The following is a 19,398-nucleotide window of genomic DNA, read 5'->3' as shown; positions in this document are numbered from 1 at the left end:
CCGGAGGCACCGCTCCGCGAGGGGCCCCCTAGAGGCCGCTGTCCTGCACCGGGCGGAGTGCCTCCGGGCACGGGACACGCTGTCAGGTCGGTCCCTTCTTCTTAGACGCTGGATCAGCGATCGTTCTCTCAGCCAGAGACTCCAGAGTCTGTCTTAGACCTCGGCTCTCTCGCTTCCCTCTGTCTCTCTGTCTAGCTGTCTCCCTGCCTGTCTCTGTTGCTGTCCTTCCCTGCGGACACGCCGCTGGAGGGCGCCTAACACCCATGGATGGCACCCAGGTCCGGTCCTCTGTCCCCACCTTTTGCTCTATTCCCCACTACCTGGGGTAGGACCAAACCCCCATCACTCTTAGAAAGGACGTGGCAAAGCGCCCCAATTCTCCAAACCCTTTTTCCCAGGACGGCTCCTGCTAGAAGCCGAGCCGAGAAAATGTGGAAAAAAGAGAAACACCACTCTGTTTTTCAGTCAGGCTGCTTTATTCTTTTGTGGTAGGATCCCCCTGGCCCGGAGGAGACACCTTTCCTCGACAGACTGGGCAGAAGCAGCTTCCTGCTTGTCTGCCAAACACCCTTTGCGAAGGGTCTTTCCTGTCCGGCTGCGGTTTCTAGCGACCCTGTGAAGCAAAGAACTGATGCTTATCCTGTGAGGGAAGGAGACTGAAGAAGCCACCCGCTTGGGTCCAGTGTGGGAGATGTGTCTGGGAGCCTTCCATCCTCCCAACTCCCGAGCTCCCAGGGCCACTGATTTCAAGAGATCCCTAACAGGTCCCCTGATAAAGCAGGCAGCCCAAGCCCTCCCAGTGCTGCTCAGTCACCCTGAAAGGCTCACCTGAGGGGTGCTAGATATAGTACAGTGGTAGCTCTCCACACAAGGTGCTCACAGCAAGGCCTAGGAAAGCCAGGTCTCTCCCTGAAGAATCAGACTCGGAACCAGCATTACGCCCTTCCTCCTGGCCCAGCTTAGAGGTGGGTGCAGAGGGCTTGGCCTGGAAAGAGCACCCACTTTCAGTCTCACCTGCTTTAGTGTGGGACACTAAGCTGGTAAGGCATATTCTCGACGGTCAGTTTCCTCACTAATTCAGAGAGGGTCTGGGCCGGAAACAGGCCCATAGGTGATATCCAAGCTCAGCCAAGGCCAACAACTTAGCAGGCCACCTGAGAGTCGGTAGGAACTGTGGGACACAGGCCCCAGGAGAGAGGAGAACACGTGTGGTCCAGGAGAACCAATACTACCCAAGGTGCACTAGTCATCCTTTCAAATGCCCCTCCACTCAACCCTTGGAGGGCAACAGCTCTCTCTCTTCCCTCACACACCCACCTGGAAGTTCTGGAATTTTCTAGCGAAAGCCTCAAGACTAGGGATGTTCTCTGGAGCCATCTTCATGATGTAGCAGTAGGTTCCTGGAGCTGGTCTATAGGCAGTCAGGAGCTAGGCATGTAACACTGGAGGTCATTCACAAGGTCCCCTTGCCTCCCTTCCTCCCCAACCCCGGCTGGTTCCAGGCCAACTCGCTCCCTTTAGATTGTCCATGGGGGATACACTGGAGTCAGTGGTTCAAGCCTCTGAGGTGAGGCAGCCAGGCACAGAATGGGGAGAGACCTCTGGAGATGCTACAACCGGGCAGTCAGTCCCAGTGAAGTCCCGGTGGTCCCTTGGGCATCCTCACCCGCTGGTAGTCATACACAACGATGCCAGTGGCGCCAATGGAGAAGGTAGCGGTGGTGTCTGCGTGCTCACTCGGGGCTAGGCGTTTCTGAGTTTCCGGTGCTCCGATGCTCATCTCAAGGACCTAAGGGAAGGCTATCAGGATGCTGCCTGATATTTCTCTTTCTTCCTTCAGCCTTTTGGTACCCATATCTACTCAGAATCCTCTATTCAAATGCTTTCCTGAGATCTCAGGAAGGCATAACCTAACAGGTATCGGAGCGACTGATGGCTCTCACACTAGGCCAGGGCCTGGGGAAGGCAATCTAGACTGGATGACTACCTCATCTCTGCTTATGTCACCCAACATATGCTCTTGCCGGTCCACTCCCTTCTCTTCCTCCCGGACAGCTGCCCATCCGCCCATCATCTCACCCAACCCTGTCTGCTGTGTCCTTCGCCCAACCCAGGCCTGCTCACCATCTCAGTATGTTTCTGACTCATGTGAAGGCCCATGAGCAGGGCCCCTACAATCACCACGACAACAAGGACCACCACCACAACCACGATGAGGAGGCGTTTGAGATGCACGGGGCAGCAGGGAATGCGGAACTGGCTCCTGGGACCTGCTGAGTAATCCTGAGAGAACAAGGAAAGCAGAGAGACGAGTGGGGAGTTGAGAGGATGGCTCCTCCTCTCCCTAAACAGGTGGGACCCCTCCTATAGCCCTCTAGGCTATGAGTGTGCAAGGAAGGGCTGGGGAGATCAGAGACGGCTTTGGGAAGGAAGGCTTTGGGGAAGGTGGCTGGACTCTTAACAAAACCCATAGATACTTAGAAAGTTAGAAGCAAAGTCTAGGTTTGGAATAATCTAAGAGAGCCAGTTACCAATCTCAGCTTCTGTTTTCTCAAGACACCTGGCACCCCAGACATAGCCAGAGTCTTTGTTCCCTCAAAGGATCCAGGTGGCGCCATCCCCGTGCCTTCACATGGATTCATGGGCCATCTTCCTATCCTGTTTTTTACACTTATTTAGTGTGTGTGTGTGTGTGTGTATGTGTGAAGTACATGTGTGTGATGGGTGTGGAGGTACATGTGTGTGTCATATGAGTGTGTGTGCATGTGTGTGTGGTGTGTGAGGGTGTATGTGTGTACATGTGTGTGGTGTGTGTGAGGGTGTGTGTATGTGTGTGCACATGTGTGTGGTGTGTGTATGTATGTGTACATGTGTGTGGTGTTGTGAGGGTGTGTGGTATGTTTGAGTGTGCAAATCAGAGATAACTTTCGTCTCCTTTCATCTTGTGAATTCCAGAGATTAAACTCAGGCCGCCGCATTTGGTGGCAAGCACCGCTACCTACTGAGCCATCCTTTTTTTAAAAAACCTTATCTATGACCCAGGCTGCCTTTCAACTCCTTATATATCTAGGGATAACCCTGAATGATTATCTTTTTTTTGTTGTTGTTTTGTTTTGTTTTTTGAGACAGGGTTTCTCTGTATAGCCCTGGCTGTCCTGGAACTCAGTCTGTAGACCAGGCTGGCCTTGAACTCAGAGATCCACCTGCCTCTGCCTCCCGAGTACTGGGATTAAAGGTGTGCGCCACCACTGCCCTGCTCTGAACGATTATCTTGTTTACACTTCCAAACTGTGCGCACCTCCATGCCTGGATTCTGTGGTACTGGGAATTGAACCTGGTCTCCATGCTTGCAAGGCACTCTACCCACTGATCTACACCCCAGCCTCACTGACATTTGCTCTGTGGCCTTCCTACAAGCTCCCAATTGCTTGGTGGCTCTATCAGTGTTCGTCACAGGCCTTTCTATTGACCCCTCTGTGGCTCTCAGCCCCTTTATACAGGAATTCGTGACTCTCATGCCTGCCTCTGCCAGGGATCTTAATGATCAAGGTATCTCTGTCCTAACAGTCCAACACTAAGCTAGTTGAGTATGAGTCTAGAAAGAGAAAAAACCCAATGGACAATGGACAGGCAAGTCCAGTATACTGTGTGTGTACATATGTATACACACACACACACAATCACACTCTCACACTCACCGGTGGGCTCTCCATCAGGACCTCTTTGCTACCCACGTCCATTTTGTAAGATCTCTCTCTCTCTTCTCCTCATCCCTCTGGGGTGACCAGTGTCTCTTATATATCATCAGAGAAAGAGGACAGAGGTGAAGGACTGTGTCTCCCGTCTGCCAGCCAAGCCCTTAGCTTTGAAGCTTGTTTGTTCCTGACTCTTCAGAGCCTAGGCCCCGATAAGCCAGCTGCAAGAGCCCCCAAGGGCCCTTGGCCTAGGCACTTGAATCCTCTCAGCCCCAACAAGAGCAAACCTGGGTGAGGTAAGCAAACCTGCCCTCAGGCCACCTGCTCCTCTCACCGTGGGTGTCTTTCTGGCATGTCTGCCTCTTGCTGGCACCTGCCCCGGCAGCCCTGTGGCCTCTGTTCTTCTCACAGGCCAAACTGTTCTGGTGGCAGCCAAGAATCTGGCCATCCCTTCCCACAAGATAGCCTCACCAGGCTCAGGCACGAGCTCCGTTCAGAGACTAGGAAAGCGGCGCTCGTTGATGGGGCCAAGAGGTGGCTGGCAGAGGAACGGGGCTTGGGACGGCACCTGGGGTCCATTAGTGTGGTTTCTTAGGGTCAGAGTCCTCTCTACCCATCCTCCTCCCACGTGTGCCCTCCCTCACCTCAGATTTGCTCCTGTCTCTAATTCTGCAGGCTCTGTCCCCACTGATGGAAAACTATTGCTCATGTGTGATGAGTGCTGTTTTAGTCTCTGCTCTGGGCGTGTGTGTGTGTGTGTGTGTGTGTTGAATGCTCTGAACACTTTACTCTTCTGGTGCTGAGGAGCAAACTTAGGGTTGTGAGTGTGCTTGGGAAGACTGCTATGCCGAGCCACATCACCAGCCCCTGATATTTTCCTAAGTTAAGATGACCTTTCACAGGACCGTGTGTGGTCCCGCCATCTCTGCCCCTCTACTGTCCTATCTACCCTTCTGTGCTCCTTTTTATAATAAGTTCTAAATGAGCCCAATGTGATTTAACCAAATCCCATCCATTTTCATGACTTCCCCCTCTTTCTTCTTCTCCCCATCCCTGTCTTCTCTCTTTCCCCAAATCCTCTTCTGTGCTTTGGGGTACTAAGTCACATCTACCAGTGACTTAGGATTGCCTGCACCCTTTCAACTTGGGGTTGGATACATGCCTCCAATTCCCTTTTACAAATGTGTTTATTTTTATTTTATGTTTATTTTTTATTTATGTTTATTTATTTATTTATTTATTTATTTATTTATTTATTTATTTTATTTAAGTGTTGTGCCGGCATGTTTGCTTCAGTACCACCCGAATGCCAGGTGCCGTGGAGGTCAGAAAGGGGCATCAGATCCACCGGAACTGGAGTTATGGACAGTTTCAAACTTCCAGATGGGTGCTAGGTGTCAAACCTGGCCTAGGTCCTCTGGAAGACTAGCCAGTGCTCCTAACCACTGAGCCATCTTTCCAGCCCTCCAATCCCTTCATTAGTTGTTGGCCGGATGATCTTGAAAAATCTTTGCACCTCTGAACTTTTATGAATGTGTAAACCAGAGCACAGTACTTTCCTGTATTGACCTGACACCCTGTTCTCCCACACAGGTGCCAGGTTGTCTCCGAGGTTGTTTTCAGGACTCCTCAGGGACATGCCAAATCTGCAGGTGTGCATGATCCTTATACAAAATCACCTAAAGAAGTTACATATAGATGCATATTTTCACACATGTTTTAAAAATTGCTTTTGAGTAATCAACGACTCTCTAATTTGACTTAAGACTCCCTCAACAAGAGGGAATCATACCTGGTACTGGAAACTTAGCTACTCAGCACTAGTGATGATTATTGGAGGAGGATCTACAACCACTAAACCAGCATAATTCCTAAGAATAGTCTATAAACATTTGTCCTTACACCCACGGAGAAACACAGTCCTCACCCCTCATCAAGGAAACTTTTCTTTGCAACAGACAGAGACCACTACAGAAAACCACAACCAATCAAAATGAAGAGTTGTGGAGTCCAGTCTCAATGAATACATCTACAAAATACTTCATATCTAAGGTTCCAGGAACATTGCAGAAAAGGAGACAGAAAGATTGTAAGAGTCAGGATCAGGGAATTTGCTGTGAGACTGTGTCTCCTAGTAATATCAGAAGCTACACACATGGGCTGGAGAGATGGCTCAGCAGTTAAGAGCACTGACTGTTCTTCTGAAGGTCCTGAGTTCAAATCTCAGCAACCACATGGTGGCTCACAACCATCTGTAACAAGATCTGACGCCCTCTTCTGGTGTGTCTGAAGACAGCTACAGTGTAGTTATTTATTTATTTATAATAATAAATAAATTTTGGGGACTGAGCGAGCAAGGTTAACCAAAGCGAGCAGAGTTGACCGGAGTGAGCAGAGATCGTAACTTCAATTCCCAACAACCACATGAAGGCTCACAACCATCTGTACAGCTACAGTGTACTCTATATATATAATAAATAAATAAATCTTTAAAAAATAAAAAAGAAGCTACACACATAAAGTCTCACCAACCTGTCTGCCCAGATGAAAGACAGTTTGGCCCATTCATTGGATGAGGAAAAGCTCAGAAGGCCTAACTCCTACACAAAGAACCATGGGCAGCAGAGGAAGGCCTGGGCGGGGAGGGGGGGGGGATGGGAAAGGTGCCCCTCCCCCCTCCCCAGGGAAGAACATACCCATTGGTTTTTCTAGGGACAAATGGTCAGCCTTGAAAACACACATACAATATCAAAATTTTTTTAAAAGAAAAAAATATTTAAAACTTTCCAAAAAAATGTTTTTGAGGTTTAACTTTTGCCTGCGTGTGTACCTGGCCACCATGTGTAAACTGTGCCCATGGAGGCCTTAGAGTAAACCAAATCCCCTGGAGGTGGAGTTCACCTGTTGAGCTGGGGAATTGGACTCCGGCCCTCTGCAAGAGCAACACATGCTGGTGACCTCCACGCCATTGCTCCAGTCCCTTGTTCTTACTTTGAGGCAACCTCATCTCCCCCCATGCCAGGCTGGCCTTGAACTGGTGGCAATCCTCTTGGCTTAGCCTCCTGAGTGCAAGATTATCCGCATGCGCCTCCATGTGCTGCTGAATGGGTGGATGCCAAATGTAGACACAGAGAGACAGTTCTACTTGAACTCTGAAATGTCACCCAGCTTCCTAGCACCTTGTCCTTTCCCTTTGATCACGAGCTGGCCCCCTTCTCTCCAGCCCTGGCAGCCTCCCCTGTCCCCCAAGGATCCCTCTCCAGCTGGAGGGCCTCAGTATCAAGGTTGTGCTGTGGTCTGGCATCTGAGATGAGAGCTCATGAGACACTTACTGGAGGGAAGAAGGAAGGAAATGTTTGCTCCCACTGTCCTCCTTGGCCCTCTAACTGCCCCCTTAAATATTTGCCTAAGCCTCCCACGGCTCAGCAAAGTGTCTTGGTGTCAGTGAAGAAGGGGAGGGCTGAGGGAAGGAAAGGGAAGGGGAGCCAATGTCCTCTCCCCTTGGCTGTGTGCAGGTGACAAATGTCAAAGAGAGCCTGCTTACACTGCCCACCCCTCTGCCCATCCCCCAGGCTCGCACTCCTACCCTGGGTTGTCCTGGAAACCTTGAGATTGATGGCTGACTCACACACACTGGGCCTGAGCCAGGTGGGCAGCAGGCCAGCAGGAGAGCCAAGAAGAACTGCAGGCATCTCGGGGTCCCCGTGGGCATCTCGGGGGGCCGCAGGGTCCAGTTGTGGTACTTATTCTGAACGGGAGCTACAGCTGGGACTTGCCATCATCTCTAAGTGTGGGGAGAACACTTCAGTTCTCTCTCGGGTTCTCAGGCTGCCCTAAAGCTGGGTTCTCCCTGCATTAAGACTTGAAAAGGACAGCACTGATTTGTTCCTATGGGGTCAACGTCTGGTGGGGGTCTTGGGTTCCTTGGAGAAGGAAAAGGGGAAGAGAGGGAGCAGGGAAGAGGGAAGCTGCCTCTCCAGCTGGACATGCCTCTTCCACCTGGACATAGACCTCAGGTTTGCCCCCAGCCTGGGTACAGTCTTCCTTACTTGCTCTCACAGAAGCTAGTCCTGACTGTGAATGCCCTCTCCCTGAAAGGCCGAGACTCAAGGGCACATGCTCTGTGACCTGTCCCTTGGCCCCAGACTCCGCAATCCTCTCACGGTCCCTCATTGTTTACCTGCCATCGAGCACACACAGTGTTAACTGGAATCTGCTATGGAAGATGGGAAGACGGTTGTCAGCCTGTCTTCCCAAAGAGAAGGAAAGGAATATGTTGAATATGTTTTCTCTGCAGTTCTGTGAACCTGTCACGGCAGGGAGCATGCACACAGCCTATACATGATTGTACACAGCCATAAGACTGTTACCAAACACAAGGAGTCTCCTTCTTCAAGTCCCTAGTGCCTTCCTTTGATACATGAGGTCTGTGTTCCCCCTGGAATCTCTGGATCCCACAGGAAGTCCTACTTTTCTAGACTTGACTGTGTTCATCTCTGAAATGGGCCTACTGCCCCCTGACTTCCCTGCCTCACAAAGTTGTCCTGACACGCAGATGACTTCACGGACGTGACAGGCCAATCGTCATCACTGCCATCTACTTCATCCTCAGGATACCTCTCGCTAGCTAAGCCTAGGATCCAGACTCCTCCCCCTTGTCTCTGGGTTGCCCTCTGTGACAACCCTGGCAGTGGAAACCCTCACAGTGGCCACTATCCTTTGCCTGCTCCCAGCCCCTCAGCTGCACAATCCAGGACAAGATTCACTCTGCCCTTTGTGTGCTGGGCAAAGCCGTGCCAGGGACGAGTGGGGATGGCTGTCCAGCTGCCCCAGTCATCCTCCTTACCCCGCCCCCCCACCCCTTTCCCTCAAGCTGGCTCGCACAAGGCAGCATGGGCAACTGGACTAGCAGAGGCTAGTGGGTGTCAAAAGGCAGGAGTATCCCAGGCTGCAGGACCGGGGACTTTAACTCTGAGCAGAGGTTTTCCCCTGCTGGCTGAAGCTGGGACAGCTGGGGAAGATGTTTTGTTGTTGTTGTTGTTCTTTGTTTGTTTGTTTGTTTTCTTAGTCAGGGTGTCACTATAACCAGGCTAACCTTGAATTCTTGATCATTTTGTCTTAGCTTCCCTCTAGAGCATTGGTTCTCAACCTGTGGGTCCAGACTCCTTTGGAGGTCAAACGACTCTTTCACAGGGGTCATAGGTCAGATATTTACATCATGATTTATAACAGAAGCAAATGTATAGTTATGAAGTAGCAATGAATATAATTTTATGGTTGGGGGTCACCACAACACAGGGAACTGTATTAAAAGGTCACAAAATTGGGGGGGGGGTGAGAACCACTGTTCTAGAGTGTTTGAATACAGGCATGCACCACCATACTGGCTGGCTCACATGCCTCTTTGTTTTGTGTTTGAGACAAAGTCTTAAGTATCCCAAGCTAGCCTCAAACTTATATAGCTGGGGATAACTTTGAACTTCTGGCCCTTGTACCTACCAAGTGCTAGGATTACAGCCTTTAAAAAAGGTGATACTGGAGATCAAACCACACTAATGGCAAACACTCTTCTGGGGGAGGGGTGCTGATTTGTTTTTGTTTTTTTCCGAGACAGGGTTCCCTGGCTGTCCTGGAACTCACTCTGGAGACCAGGCTGGTCTCGAACTCAGAAATCTGCTTGCCTCTGCCTCCCAGAGTGCTGGGATTACAGGCGTGTGCCACCACCGCCCAGCTAACGGCAAACACTCTTAACAACTGAACTACAGCCCCAGCCCCATGCTGGGGGCTCAAACCCAGGTCCTTGTGCACACTACCACTAAACTGTATTCTCAGACTTCTACATCTTTAACAAAAACCACTGCATCCATTTATTTATTAAATGATGTATTTGTTTGTTTGCTTGTTTAGATATGATCATGCTTCAGCGTGCAGTGGAGATCGGAGGAGAGCTTCCACTTCTTACTTCTCTCCTTCCACTCTATGGGTCCCAGGGACTGAACTCAGGTCACCAGCCTTGGTGGCAACCTGCTGAGCCTTCTTGCCAAACCACATGCCTCTTTGCCTTTTTAAACAAAAATAGCTGTAGAAAGAAGTATCGCTGTATATATATATATATATTCCAAATCTCTTTAGTCTGAGATTTCATCAAATACTCTCCATGTAGCTCTGGAAAATTCCAGAGTCCTTTTGCAGCAACATGAAGTACAATAGACAAATAATGTCCTTCTTAGGAAAAGTACGTTGACCTCGGAGACTCCATAGAAAGCTCTCAAGGAGCTTGGGACTCTTAGAGTTACCCTTTGAAGAGCACTGGTGCAGAAAGATTGCTGTAACTTGGGATTGAGCTTCTGGGCCTAGGGCTACACTTTCCTTATCTGTAGATGAGAATTAACGTCCCTTCCCTCCTAAGGGCAGCCAATTAACTGTGCCAAGTACACAGTAGAGAAAGGGAGTTTGGCTGCTTTTCGCTTTCTTGTAGCTTCCGTTTCCTTGTTGATGAAACCAAGACCTGAGCTGGAGCAACCCCAAGGCTCTTCCAGCTCCAACGGACTGTGGTTGTGCAGTGCGAACGCCACTCCAGCCGCTACCTTTCCCTTTTCAGCTCACAGGCACAAGAGCACGCTCTGTTCCTTAGCTGATGCCAACAAGCTCGCACCCTCAAGCTCCCAATGTCTCATGCCAACCTGAATATACACGAGTCACTTGTGACATACCCCTTAATTCTACGCCTCCTCACAACCAAGACACACACACACACACAGACACACACAGGTGCACCATAGGTCCACAGTTCCATGTGCACCTTGCATAGGCACAATTCTCATACAAATGCATTCTCTGCGCAGACAGCTCTGGAGATCAGACACAGAGCCTGGTGGCCTGGTAGGGCACGCTGTTGCGGACGGGTGCAACCACTCCATCCTTTGGCTGCTTTCCCGCGGGCGCCTGGCCTGGGCCTCCCCGCTCCGCCCCCGCGCGCGCCCCCGCCGCCTGCGCCGCAGTCCGCGTCCACCAGCCCCGGCAGCCAGTAGTTGCGGTCCCAGTTCCGCGCTGCGCTCCGGAGCTGAAAAGACTGCAGCCAGCGCCCGAGGTCAGGAGGAATAGGTGGTGCCTAGAGAGCGGGTGGCACCAGAGCTGCGGCAGCCCGGAGGTGGAAGCTCTCTCGAGAGGGGCAGAGCAGCCTGCGCCTGCAGGGAGCAGCGGGGCGCCGGCAGGCTGGTGTAGGGGAGACCCTGCAGGAGGCATGGCCGGGCTACGAGCCAGGCGGGGCCCTGGGCGCGGGCTACTGGTGTTGTCCACGCTGGGGTTTTGCCTAATGCTGCAAGCCAGTGCCAAGAGGCCTCCTAAGACGCCCCCCTGCCCACCCAGCTGCTCCTGCACCAGAGACACCGCCTTCTGCGTGGACTCTAAGTCGGTGCCCAAGAACCTGCCTTCAGAGGTCATCTCCCTGTGAGTGTGTACCTAGCCTTGGGGGTGGGGAAAGGAAGGAAGGCACAGAAAGCTCTGGAGAGAGAAACCCAGCTCTTCTTTTCAGAGGATACAGGACCAGGAGCACTCCCAGGGCATCCTCAGAACTGGGGACTCCAGGCCCTAGTCTGCAGGGAGCGCTGCAATCCGCACAGCAGCCATAGCTTGGGTAAACCAGAGTTCATGGCCAAGGATGAATCATCACCAATGAGACCTACTGTGTGTGGGTTGGAGGGAGTGTCTACAAGAGCGTGCTGGCCCCTCCCTGTGAGGTCACACCAAGGACAGAAAGCAGGAGGACTAATAGCATCAGGGGGAGGGGTGGCGTGTGAGCGAGCCCTCGTGGGGCCTTGGCATGGGCCAGACTCCTGCCACTGGGTCTGCTGTTCTGCACACAGCTGGGCCAGCCTCACTTGGCAGCAACTGGCCCATGACCCCCTCCCCTTGCCTGTGGGACTAGAGAGACTGTGAGGTCCCCATCTTGCTGTCCTATCCCTCAGCAACACCCAGACATTGTGGGTGTTGGGTGACGGTGCTACTGGTAATGAAACCTGTTCTTAACTGAGACGGAAGGTGAGCCTAGGGCCACTGTCTGGAGGCAGCAGGGGAGAAGAATGGAAGACACTGAGTTTGGGGAAGAAAGGGTAGCTGCAGGTGGGGGCTAGGGCTGCTGAACACAGGTGCCACTGCCCTGTCCACCTCTGTCCGCAGTACCAGTCCTTCAGACACTGACACAGTCTTGGCTCGTGTGTTCCCTGCAGGACGCTGGTGAATGCTGCCTTCTCAGAGATCCAGGATGGAGCCTTCTCTCACCTGCCGTTGTTGCAGTTCTTGTACGGATGGCTTTGTGGAAGGGCGGGTGGGAACATGGTAGAACCTGACAGATGCTCAACTTGGGTGAGAGTAACTGGAAGGGAGGGTTTGAAAATGCAGAGTCTCCCCCCCCCCCCGCCCCCCAGAATATGCTGCAGAAGGTGGAGAGACGTGGGGTCAGGAGTCTGGGTAGAGGGAAACGGCCCACAGAAGCCAGGAGCGTGGGTTGTTGAACATAGGCTCGGCATCTCTAGAGGGTCTAAGGAGTTGGGTTGGAATGGCCTGGCCCAGTGCCAAAGACTGGATGCCTTAGCAGAGGGGGTCGTCCTAAACACAGGTGACCCCAGGGGTCAGAGTTCAGGAGGCATGCTGGGAAGCTGACCATGCAAGGCTAGAGTGGGTTAGGGCGAGGACGAGGAGGGGCCCTGGAAGTGGGCCAGGAGCCAGCTTGGCAGGATAACGCTGCCTCCCACCATATTCAGGAGCAAACAGGGAGCTTGGGGCTTGGAAACAAGCCTGCACCTGGCCTTGCTGTCCGGGGGTCCTGAGGTATGGAGGAAGGGTAGCCAGGTCTCGAGGAAGCTCAAAGGGTGGGGTAGTAGGCATGGGCAGCAGGCTCGCCCTTGCAAAGTCTAATCCAGCTTTGTCTTCCCAGGTTACTCAACTCCAACAAGTTCACGCTGATTGGAGACAATGCCTTCACAGGACTGTCGCACCTGCAGTACCTGTGTGTGGGAGGGAAGGGTCACCGGCAGGGTAGAAGGAGGGGACCTAGTCCCTAGTGGGCTGGGAGGGAAAGTGCTGGGAGAAGGCTGGGGGTAGGTGGGAGGGACGAGCCCTTGAATGCCCTGACTGTAGGATGGGCGGGAAGTCATTTCTCCCAGGCCCCTGTCATCTTACCTAATAACCCATTACTACTATGGTGTGATATTATTGCACATTATGGAAGCCTGTCTCTGGCTCCTGTGCTGGTGTCTGGCCTCAGATGTAAGGCAATCACTGATTGGGGGATGGTCTGGGACTCTGAGTGGCAGCAACTGAGGCAAGTTCTTATTTTTCTCCAGCTTCATAGAGAACAATGACATCTGGGCTCTCTCCAAGTTTACCTTCAGAGGACTGAAGTCCTTGACACACCTGTGAGTGCCTGACACCTGTACCCACATGGGACTAGAGCCCATGGATTTGGTCATGATTCTTAAGTGATCCTGGGCTCTTTCTTGCAGCTCTCTAGCCAACAATAACCTGCAGACACTGCCCAGAGACATCTTTCGTCCCCTGGACATCCTGAGTGACTTGTAAGACCTGCCTCCTGCCTCTTCCCACAATACCACAGAGGGCATACCCCACTGACTCCTGCCTCTTCCCTCAGTGCCACAGAGAGCATACCCCTAGAGGGAGAGGCTGGGGGGGGTCAGAATTAGGGTGCTCAGAGACAGGGAGGATTTGGGTTTGAGGGCTTTGAGAAGGTGACATCAAGTTAGATGTAGCTGAGAGCCTTTCAAGGCCCCCACAGCCTTTCTCAAACACACATGAAATGTGTAGGGGTAAACACGTGTGTGTGTGTGTGTGTGTGTGTGTGTGTGTGTATGTGTGTGTGTTTGAATGTTTGGTTGACTTGAACTAACATTAAAGAACTCCAGCATAGCTGCAGTCATTTGCCATTATTTATATCAAAGTAAAATAAAATGGAAGCTCCTGAACTCTGAGGAACAGGGACATGACGTGGAATGGGATAGGTAGCCCATTGGAGAAAGTACCTGAAGCTGTACAGGCCTGAAATCTCAGACACTCAGGAGGCTGAAGCATGAGCATCATAAACATCTGCCTCCTGATTAAGAAGTAAAAACACGGCCGGGAAGTGGTACACGCTTTTAATCCCAGCACTCGGGAGGCAGAGGCAGGCTTCTGAGCTCAAGGCTAGACTGGTCTACAGAGCGAGTTCCAGGACAGCCAGGGCTACACAGAAGAGAAACCCTGTCTTGAAAAAACAAACAAACAAACAAAAGAAGAAGAAGAAAAAGAAGTAAAAACAGGGCTGGTGATACAGAGCACTTGCCTAGAATGTACAAGGCCCTGGGCCCCAATCCCCAGTGTTACAAAAATTAAAAGTTAAAAACCAAAGACACCTGGCTAGGTAGGTGTAAGCAAGCAGAGACTTTAGCCAGGTGCTGTGGGGGCCTGGTGCAATCTATTGTGTGTAAGCAGCTTCTGAAGGCCAGGTAGGCTGGTGGGCAGAGCAGCTGAGGGTCTGCCCCCTCTGTGTCCACCCTCACAATCCAGGGACCTCCGGGGCAACGCACTTAACTGTGACTGCAAGGTTAAGTGGCTGGTGGAGTGGCTGGCGCACACCAACACCACGGTGGCCCCCATCTACTGCGCCAGCCCGCCCCGCTTCCAGGAGCACAAGGTGCAGGACTTGCCTCTTCGGGAATTCGACTGCATCACCACTGGTAGGATGTGGCTCCCCTCTCCGGCTGAAGGCCACCCAGCTTCTATAGCCGGGTCCCCACTACCATCCAGTGGGTTGGTGCCTTATTCCTTGAGGTTGATCCCACACACCCACGCCTCTTGTCCCTGCAGATTTTGTCCTGTACCAGACGCTATCCTTCCCAGCAGTGTCTGCGGAACCCTTCCTGTACTCCAGCGACCTCTATTTGGCTCTGGCCCAGCCAGGTGCCAGCGCCTGCACCATCCTCAAATGGGACTATGTGGAAAGACAGCTTCGAGACTATGACAGAATTCCAGGTACCCGAGTGCGGCCAGCCTGGGCTGGTCCTATCCAGCGGGGAGGCTGATAGGAGGCTCTTTTATCCAACTCCAGTCAATTCCTAAAGGAAGAAGAAGAAGGGATGAAAAGTAGCTTCTGCCCATAAGGAATTCATAACAAGGGGACACTTTGAACCAATTCTAGCCCTGACACACATCAGTACACCTATTTTATAACATAAATTGAAACATCTAACTTAAAAGGTGTTGGAGAAAGAGAAAGAAATTATCCTATCAGTATTATCATATCCTTTGAAGAAGGCCAGCCTATATAAAATAATATCTATAAAGTATTAATCTCAGCACATGGGAGGTAAGGCAGGCAGGTCTCTGTGAGTTTAAGCCCTGGCTGCAGGGCTGCATAATAGAGAGACTCTACCTCCAAATAAATAAACTAACCAACAAACAAATAAATTATTTAAGTAAGTAAATACTGAGAGCCAGGGATGCACAAAGCCCTCCTCCATTAATGATGGTTCAAACTGGCCAGGCGGCGGTGGTGGCGCACACCTTTAATCCCAGCACTCTGGGAGGCAGAGGCAGGCAGATTTCTGAGTTCGAGGCCAGCCTGGTCTACAGAGTGAGTTCCAGGACAGCCAGGGCTACACAGAGAAACCCTGTCTCGACAAAACCAACACCCCCCCCCAAAAAAAATGATGGTTCAAACCTATAATCCCAGCATTTTGAGGTGAAGGCGGGAATCTGGAGAGTTGAAGATCAGACTTGACTATATAGTGATAACCGTCTCAAAGAAAAGGCTAAAACCAAGCGAAGCTTGCCCGGGTGTGGTGGCTCACACTTGTAATCCCAGCCCTTGGGATGCAGAGAAAGATGCTCGCTGCAAGTTCAAGACTAGCCTGGTCTATATTGTAAGCTCCAGGCCAGCCAGGGCTTCCTTGTCTCAACAAACTAAACTAAGCTAATTATGGGCCCTGAGTACTGGGAAGGACGGCACCAGGAGTGGAATTCTATAGCAGATCTCAGTGGTGGAGCATGTTTGGAGGCTGGTCTTTCATTTGGGTGGGGGTTACCCGCCCGACACTGCCTAACCCCGAGTGCTTCTGTCCTGGCAGCCCCTTCAGCTGTGCACTGCAAGCCGATGGTGGTGGGCGGCCAGCTCTATGTAGTCGTGGCCCAGCTGTTTGGTGGCTCATACATTTACCACTGGGACCCCAACACCACACGTTTCACCAAGCTGCAAGACATCGACCCACAGCGCGTGCGCAAACCCAATGACCTGGAAGCCTTCCGCATCGATGGCGACTGGTTCTTCGCGGTGGCTGACAGCTCCAAAGCAGGTGCCACCAGCCTCTACCGTTGGCACCAGAATGGCTTCTATTCCCACCAGGCCCTGCATGCCTGGCACCGCGACACCGACCTGGAATTTGTAGACGGTGAGGGCAAGCCAAGGTTGATTGTGTCTAGCAGTTCCCAGGCGCCGGTCATCTATCAATGGAGTCGTACTCAGAAACAGTTTGTGGCTCAGGGAGAGGTGACTCAGGTGCCTGATGCCCAGGCTGTGAAACACTTTCGTGCTGGCCGAGACAGCTACCTGTGCCTTAGCCGCTACATCGGCGACTCCAAGATCCTGCGCTGGGAGGGTACCCGTTTCTCTGAGGTGCAAGCCCTTCCCTCCCGAGGTTCGCTGGCCCTACAGCCCTTCCTGGTGGGTGGTCACCGCTACCTGGCACTGGGCAGTGACTTCTCCTTCACCCAGATCTACCAGTGGGATGAGGGGCGACAGAAATTTGTACGGTTCCAAGAGCTGGCTGTACAAGCCCCTCGGGCTTTCTGCTACATGCCTGCTGGAGATGCCCAGCTGCTCTTGGCCCCCAGTTTCAAGGGACAAACACTGGTGTACCGACATGTTGTGGTGGACCTTAGTGCCTAGAAGGACGCTAAGTCCTTTGGGTTCCTCAGAGTGGCGCTGTATGATGGGTGGGGACCTCTGTGAGCAACTTGTGGCCCCAAGTGAAATCACATGTGGCTAACCCGTCTATGTAGCCATGCACACAAACACACAGACGCGGGCCTGGGCACACTCCGGGTACTAGCCCAGGGGAGCCATTCCCATTACTGTAATCAGCACCTACATATGCACCTAGCACCCAGTGTCCAGGTTCTCCTCCATGTGTGCACCAATGACCCCTGATCTTCAGTGCTCCCTGTTCTGCTCCTTCGCTAGTGTGTCTGACTCGGTGGGTGTAGGAAGGGATGATCTGCGTCCTCCTCTTCTCAGCTTAGCCTTCTGCCCTCTGGCCTTTCCTCTGGATGCTCAAGGTGTTTGTGTACCCGTTTGGCATCCACAGTTGCAGCCTCCCTCCAGGTGTGTCCATGCTTCCACGTGTGCCCGCCCACGCCGTGCTCCTTCTGCATGCACCTGTGGAGGCTGACGGACAAACTCAGCCACATACCTGTGTATACCTGGCACACGCCTATTTCCATCTCTGCACATGTCTGGGAGTGTGCACATGAGCAGACTGGGTGCTGAGCAAACCGGCTTCCTAGTTATCCCCTAGCTACTCTCCTCAGAGGGTGCCTACAGCACCCACACTTTCTCTGCTCTCCCCAGAGTCCCCATTATGTGGCTAATAAGGACAATAACAGTAAGCATGGTCATGGCTTCCGGGGGACAAAGCCACTTCATCCTGAAGCAAAAATAACGAGAGGCAGCAGCAACTGCATTCTTCGCAGTGCACTATAGCTTTCTTCCCACTAGAGTTTTCTTCCGTGACTCAATCCCAGCTCACGTGGACACGGGTGGGAAGGCTTTCTCTGGATAGCGATTGCTTTTACAAGCTCGGGCCATCTCCTCTCTCGCCCCATCTTTGGGATGTGGACCCAGAACTGTGATTGCTCCTTGGGTGGATATAAAAGCTAGCCAAGGCAAGAATCCTGAGACAGCCTGAGCCGCTTGTATGGGTGCCATGAACATGTGAGTAGCCCTGTCACCCCTCCCCGCCATGGAGGTGCCCCCTGAGGCACAGTTCAGTGAGGACGGCAGGAGGGACACCTGGGAACCAGGCCTCTGCTGCCCTCTACTGTTCACTGGGAGCAGCAGCCGAGAAGCAGGAAGTGGCCCAGGCGGAGAGGATTTCTTGTGGCCTGATACCCTGGGGCACCTGGGAGTAATGCTACGATTCCTTTGCCTCAAATAAAGTTCCACCCTACTGCTAGCTCTCAGGTGTCCTCAGATGTTTTGTTAGGAGCAGAGGCAGGGTTGTGTCACCTGTCCCTGCTGTACATAGAGACCATACCAGCTTGGCTCTATGGTTCCTTTCCTCTTCTCCTTTCCCTCAGAGGATGCCCTCAAGGTCAGCTGGTACCAGGGTGGGGAGTTCATGGTGAAGCCGTGCAGGTGCTGGGCTGAGTGATGAGTCCCTTCCACCTGCATCTGACTCACAGGCCGGGGCTCCTTCCTGGAGACTACAGGCATGGGACCTGCTAAGACCTAGGTCTGTCCGTTTGTCAGGATGTCTTTAAGGAAGATGGCAAAGACAGGCTCAGCTCTTTGCAGCTCTGGCTCTCTATCATCCCCTCACAGATACCACCACTACCACCATCAAAGTGAGGCCGGCACCTGGGAGTCCTGGGTAACACCTCAGTTCTTCTTCTCCCCCCCCCCCCCTTTTTTTTTTAATTTTTTGAGACAGGGTTTCTCTGTGTAGCTCTGGCTGTCCTGGAACTCACTCTGTAGACCAGGCTGGCCTCAAACTCAGAGATCCGCCTACCTCTGCCTCCCAAGTGCTGGGATTAAAGGTGTGCCTCACCACTCTCCGGCCTTCTCCCCATTTTTAACCAGCCACCAATCCCCACTCTTTATCTCAGGGTTTCCAAATGAGCATCCCTCCCCTGCCCCCTTGCCCTACTATAACCTTCATCCAAGCTTGTCCTCATTGCCATGGTTTCCAGGTCCCTCCTGCCGGCCTACTTCTCACATCCTTCTGGTCTGCCCTTCCTGAAACATCTCTCCATTATGTCATCTGCCACCCAGGAGCCCGCGTTGGCTCCGAGCTCTTCTGAAAACAAATCCATGGCTTTGTGCCTGACACAAAGCTCCTCAGGACCAGGTGCCAACAGACACAGCAGCGCTGGTCCCTCTCCTGCCTGCTTCCATTCTGTCCGTTCCTGAGACTCCAGGAAGAACCTAGGACCAACGGGGGGAGGGGAAGATCATCAGCCAGGGCTCCATCTAAAGCAGGGACCGGGTCACTAGGAAACACGAAGCGTCTCAAGAAGAATACATAGCACCGTGTTGCAAAACCGCTGTGCTCAGCTGTGAGGCCTCTCCCCTCGTCAATTCCTTTCCACCCCCGGACTTGAAAAAAAAAGGGGGGAACCTGTTGCCATCTTATGTGAAAAGAAATAGGGAAAGAGACAAAAATGGTAGCTGTGCCAACAATCCCAGGAGAGGATGCTGGTGTGTGTGGATACACACACACACACAACCATATAACCATATAACCAAACACACACACTACAACCATACACACACACACAACCATATAACCACCCACACACACTACAACCATATACACACACATACAACCATATAACCACACACACACACTACAACCATACACACACATACACACTATAACCATACACATACACACACACACACACAGGCCTCTTCCCTTCTCTTCCTCATCTGTTC

The 19,398-nt window shown here is 52.2% G+C and overlaps 2 protein-coding genes across 4 annotated transcripts; one reads left to right on the top strand and one right to left on the bottom strand.

Annotated features, from left to right (window-relative positions):
- Window positions 1–838: 838 nt before the first annotated feature.
- On the bottom strand, window positions 839–3,740 carry Sftpc (surfactant protein C). Of its 3 annotated transcripts, none has more exons than XM_052190837.1 (5): window positions 3,699–3,740; window positions 2,125–2,283; window positions 1,667–1,789; window positions 1,318–1,428; window positions 839–1,009 (listed from the first exon to the last, which is right to left on the bottom strand). In XM_052190837.1, the coding sequence occupies exons 1-5, from the start codon at window positions 3,738–3,740 to the stop codon at window positions 839–841; spliced, it is 606 nt and encodes a 201-aa protein (XP_052046797.1). The 3 variants fall into 3 exon arrangements, with proteins under 3 accessions (XP_052046797.1, XP_052046798.1, XP_052046799.1); XM_052190838.1 differs by having other exon boundaries at window positions 839–985; XM_052190839.1 differs by lacking the exon at window positions 2,125–2,283.
- Window positions 3,741–10,710: 6,970 nt separating this feature from the next.
- Lgi3 (leucine rich repeat LGI family member 3) lies at window positions 10,711–17,900 on the top strand. Its single transcript, XM_052191004.1, has 8 exons — window positions 10,711–11,144; window positions 11,924–11,995; window positions 12,631–12,702; window positions 13,040–13,111; window positions 13,199–13,270; window positions 14,256–14,425; window positions 14,556–14,720; window positions 15,815–17,900. Exons 1-8 carry the CDS (start codon window positions 10,939–10,941, stop codon window positions 16,630–16,632), a joined length of 1,647 nt encoding a protein of 548 aa, XP_052046964.1. The 5' UTR covers window positions 10,711–10,938; the 3' UTR covers window positions 16,633–17,900.
- The last annotated feature ends 1,498 nt before the right edge of the window (window positions 17,901–19,398 follow it).

Source organism: Apodemus sylvaticus, chromosome 8 (genome assembly GCF_947179515.1).
Source record: "Apodemus sylvaticus chromosome 8, mApoSyl1.1, whole genome shotgun sequence".
Taxonomy (NCBI): domain Eukaryota; kingdom Metazoa; phylum Chordata; class Mammalia; order Rodentia; family Muridae; genus Apodemus; species Apodemus sylvaticus.
Note: the sequence above shows the minus strand (reverse complement) of the source record. Positions and strands in the feature narration are given on the sequence as shown.

What these genes read in the sequence shown, in the direction of transcription:
- Sftpc (XM_052190837.1), bottom strand. Translation starts at nt 3,740, where the DNA reads ATGGACGTGGGTAGCAAAGAGGTCCTGATGGAGAGCCCACCG. An exon ending in GTCAGAAACATACTGAGATG is followed by an intron (nt 1,790 to 2,124) that starts GTGAGCAGGCCT and finishes GCCTTCCCTTAG; the next exon opens with GTCCTTGAGATGAGCATCGG. An exon ending in TTGTGTATGACTACCAGCGG is followed by an intron (nt 1,429 to 1,666) that starts GTGAGGATGCCC and finishes TTACATGCCTAG; the next exon opens with CTCCTGACTGCCTATAGACC.
- Lgi3 (XM_052191004.1), top strand. Translation starts at nt 10,939, where the DNA reads ATGGCCGGGCTACGAGCCAGGCGGGGCCCTGGGCGCGGGCTACTGGTG. An exon ending in CTGGACATCCTGAGTGACTT is followed by an intron (nt 13,271 to 14,255) that starts GTAAGACCTGCC and finishes CTCACAATCCAG; the next exon opens with GGACCTCCGGGGCAACGCAC. An exon ending in ATTCGACTGCATCACCACTG is followed by an intron (nt 14,426 to 14,555) that starts GTAGGATGTGGC and finishes TTGTCCCTGCAG; the next exon opens with ATTTTGTCCTGTACCAGACG.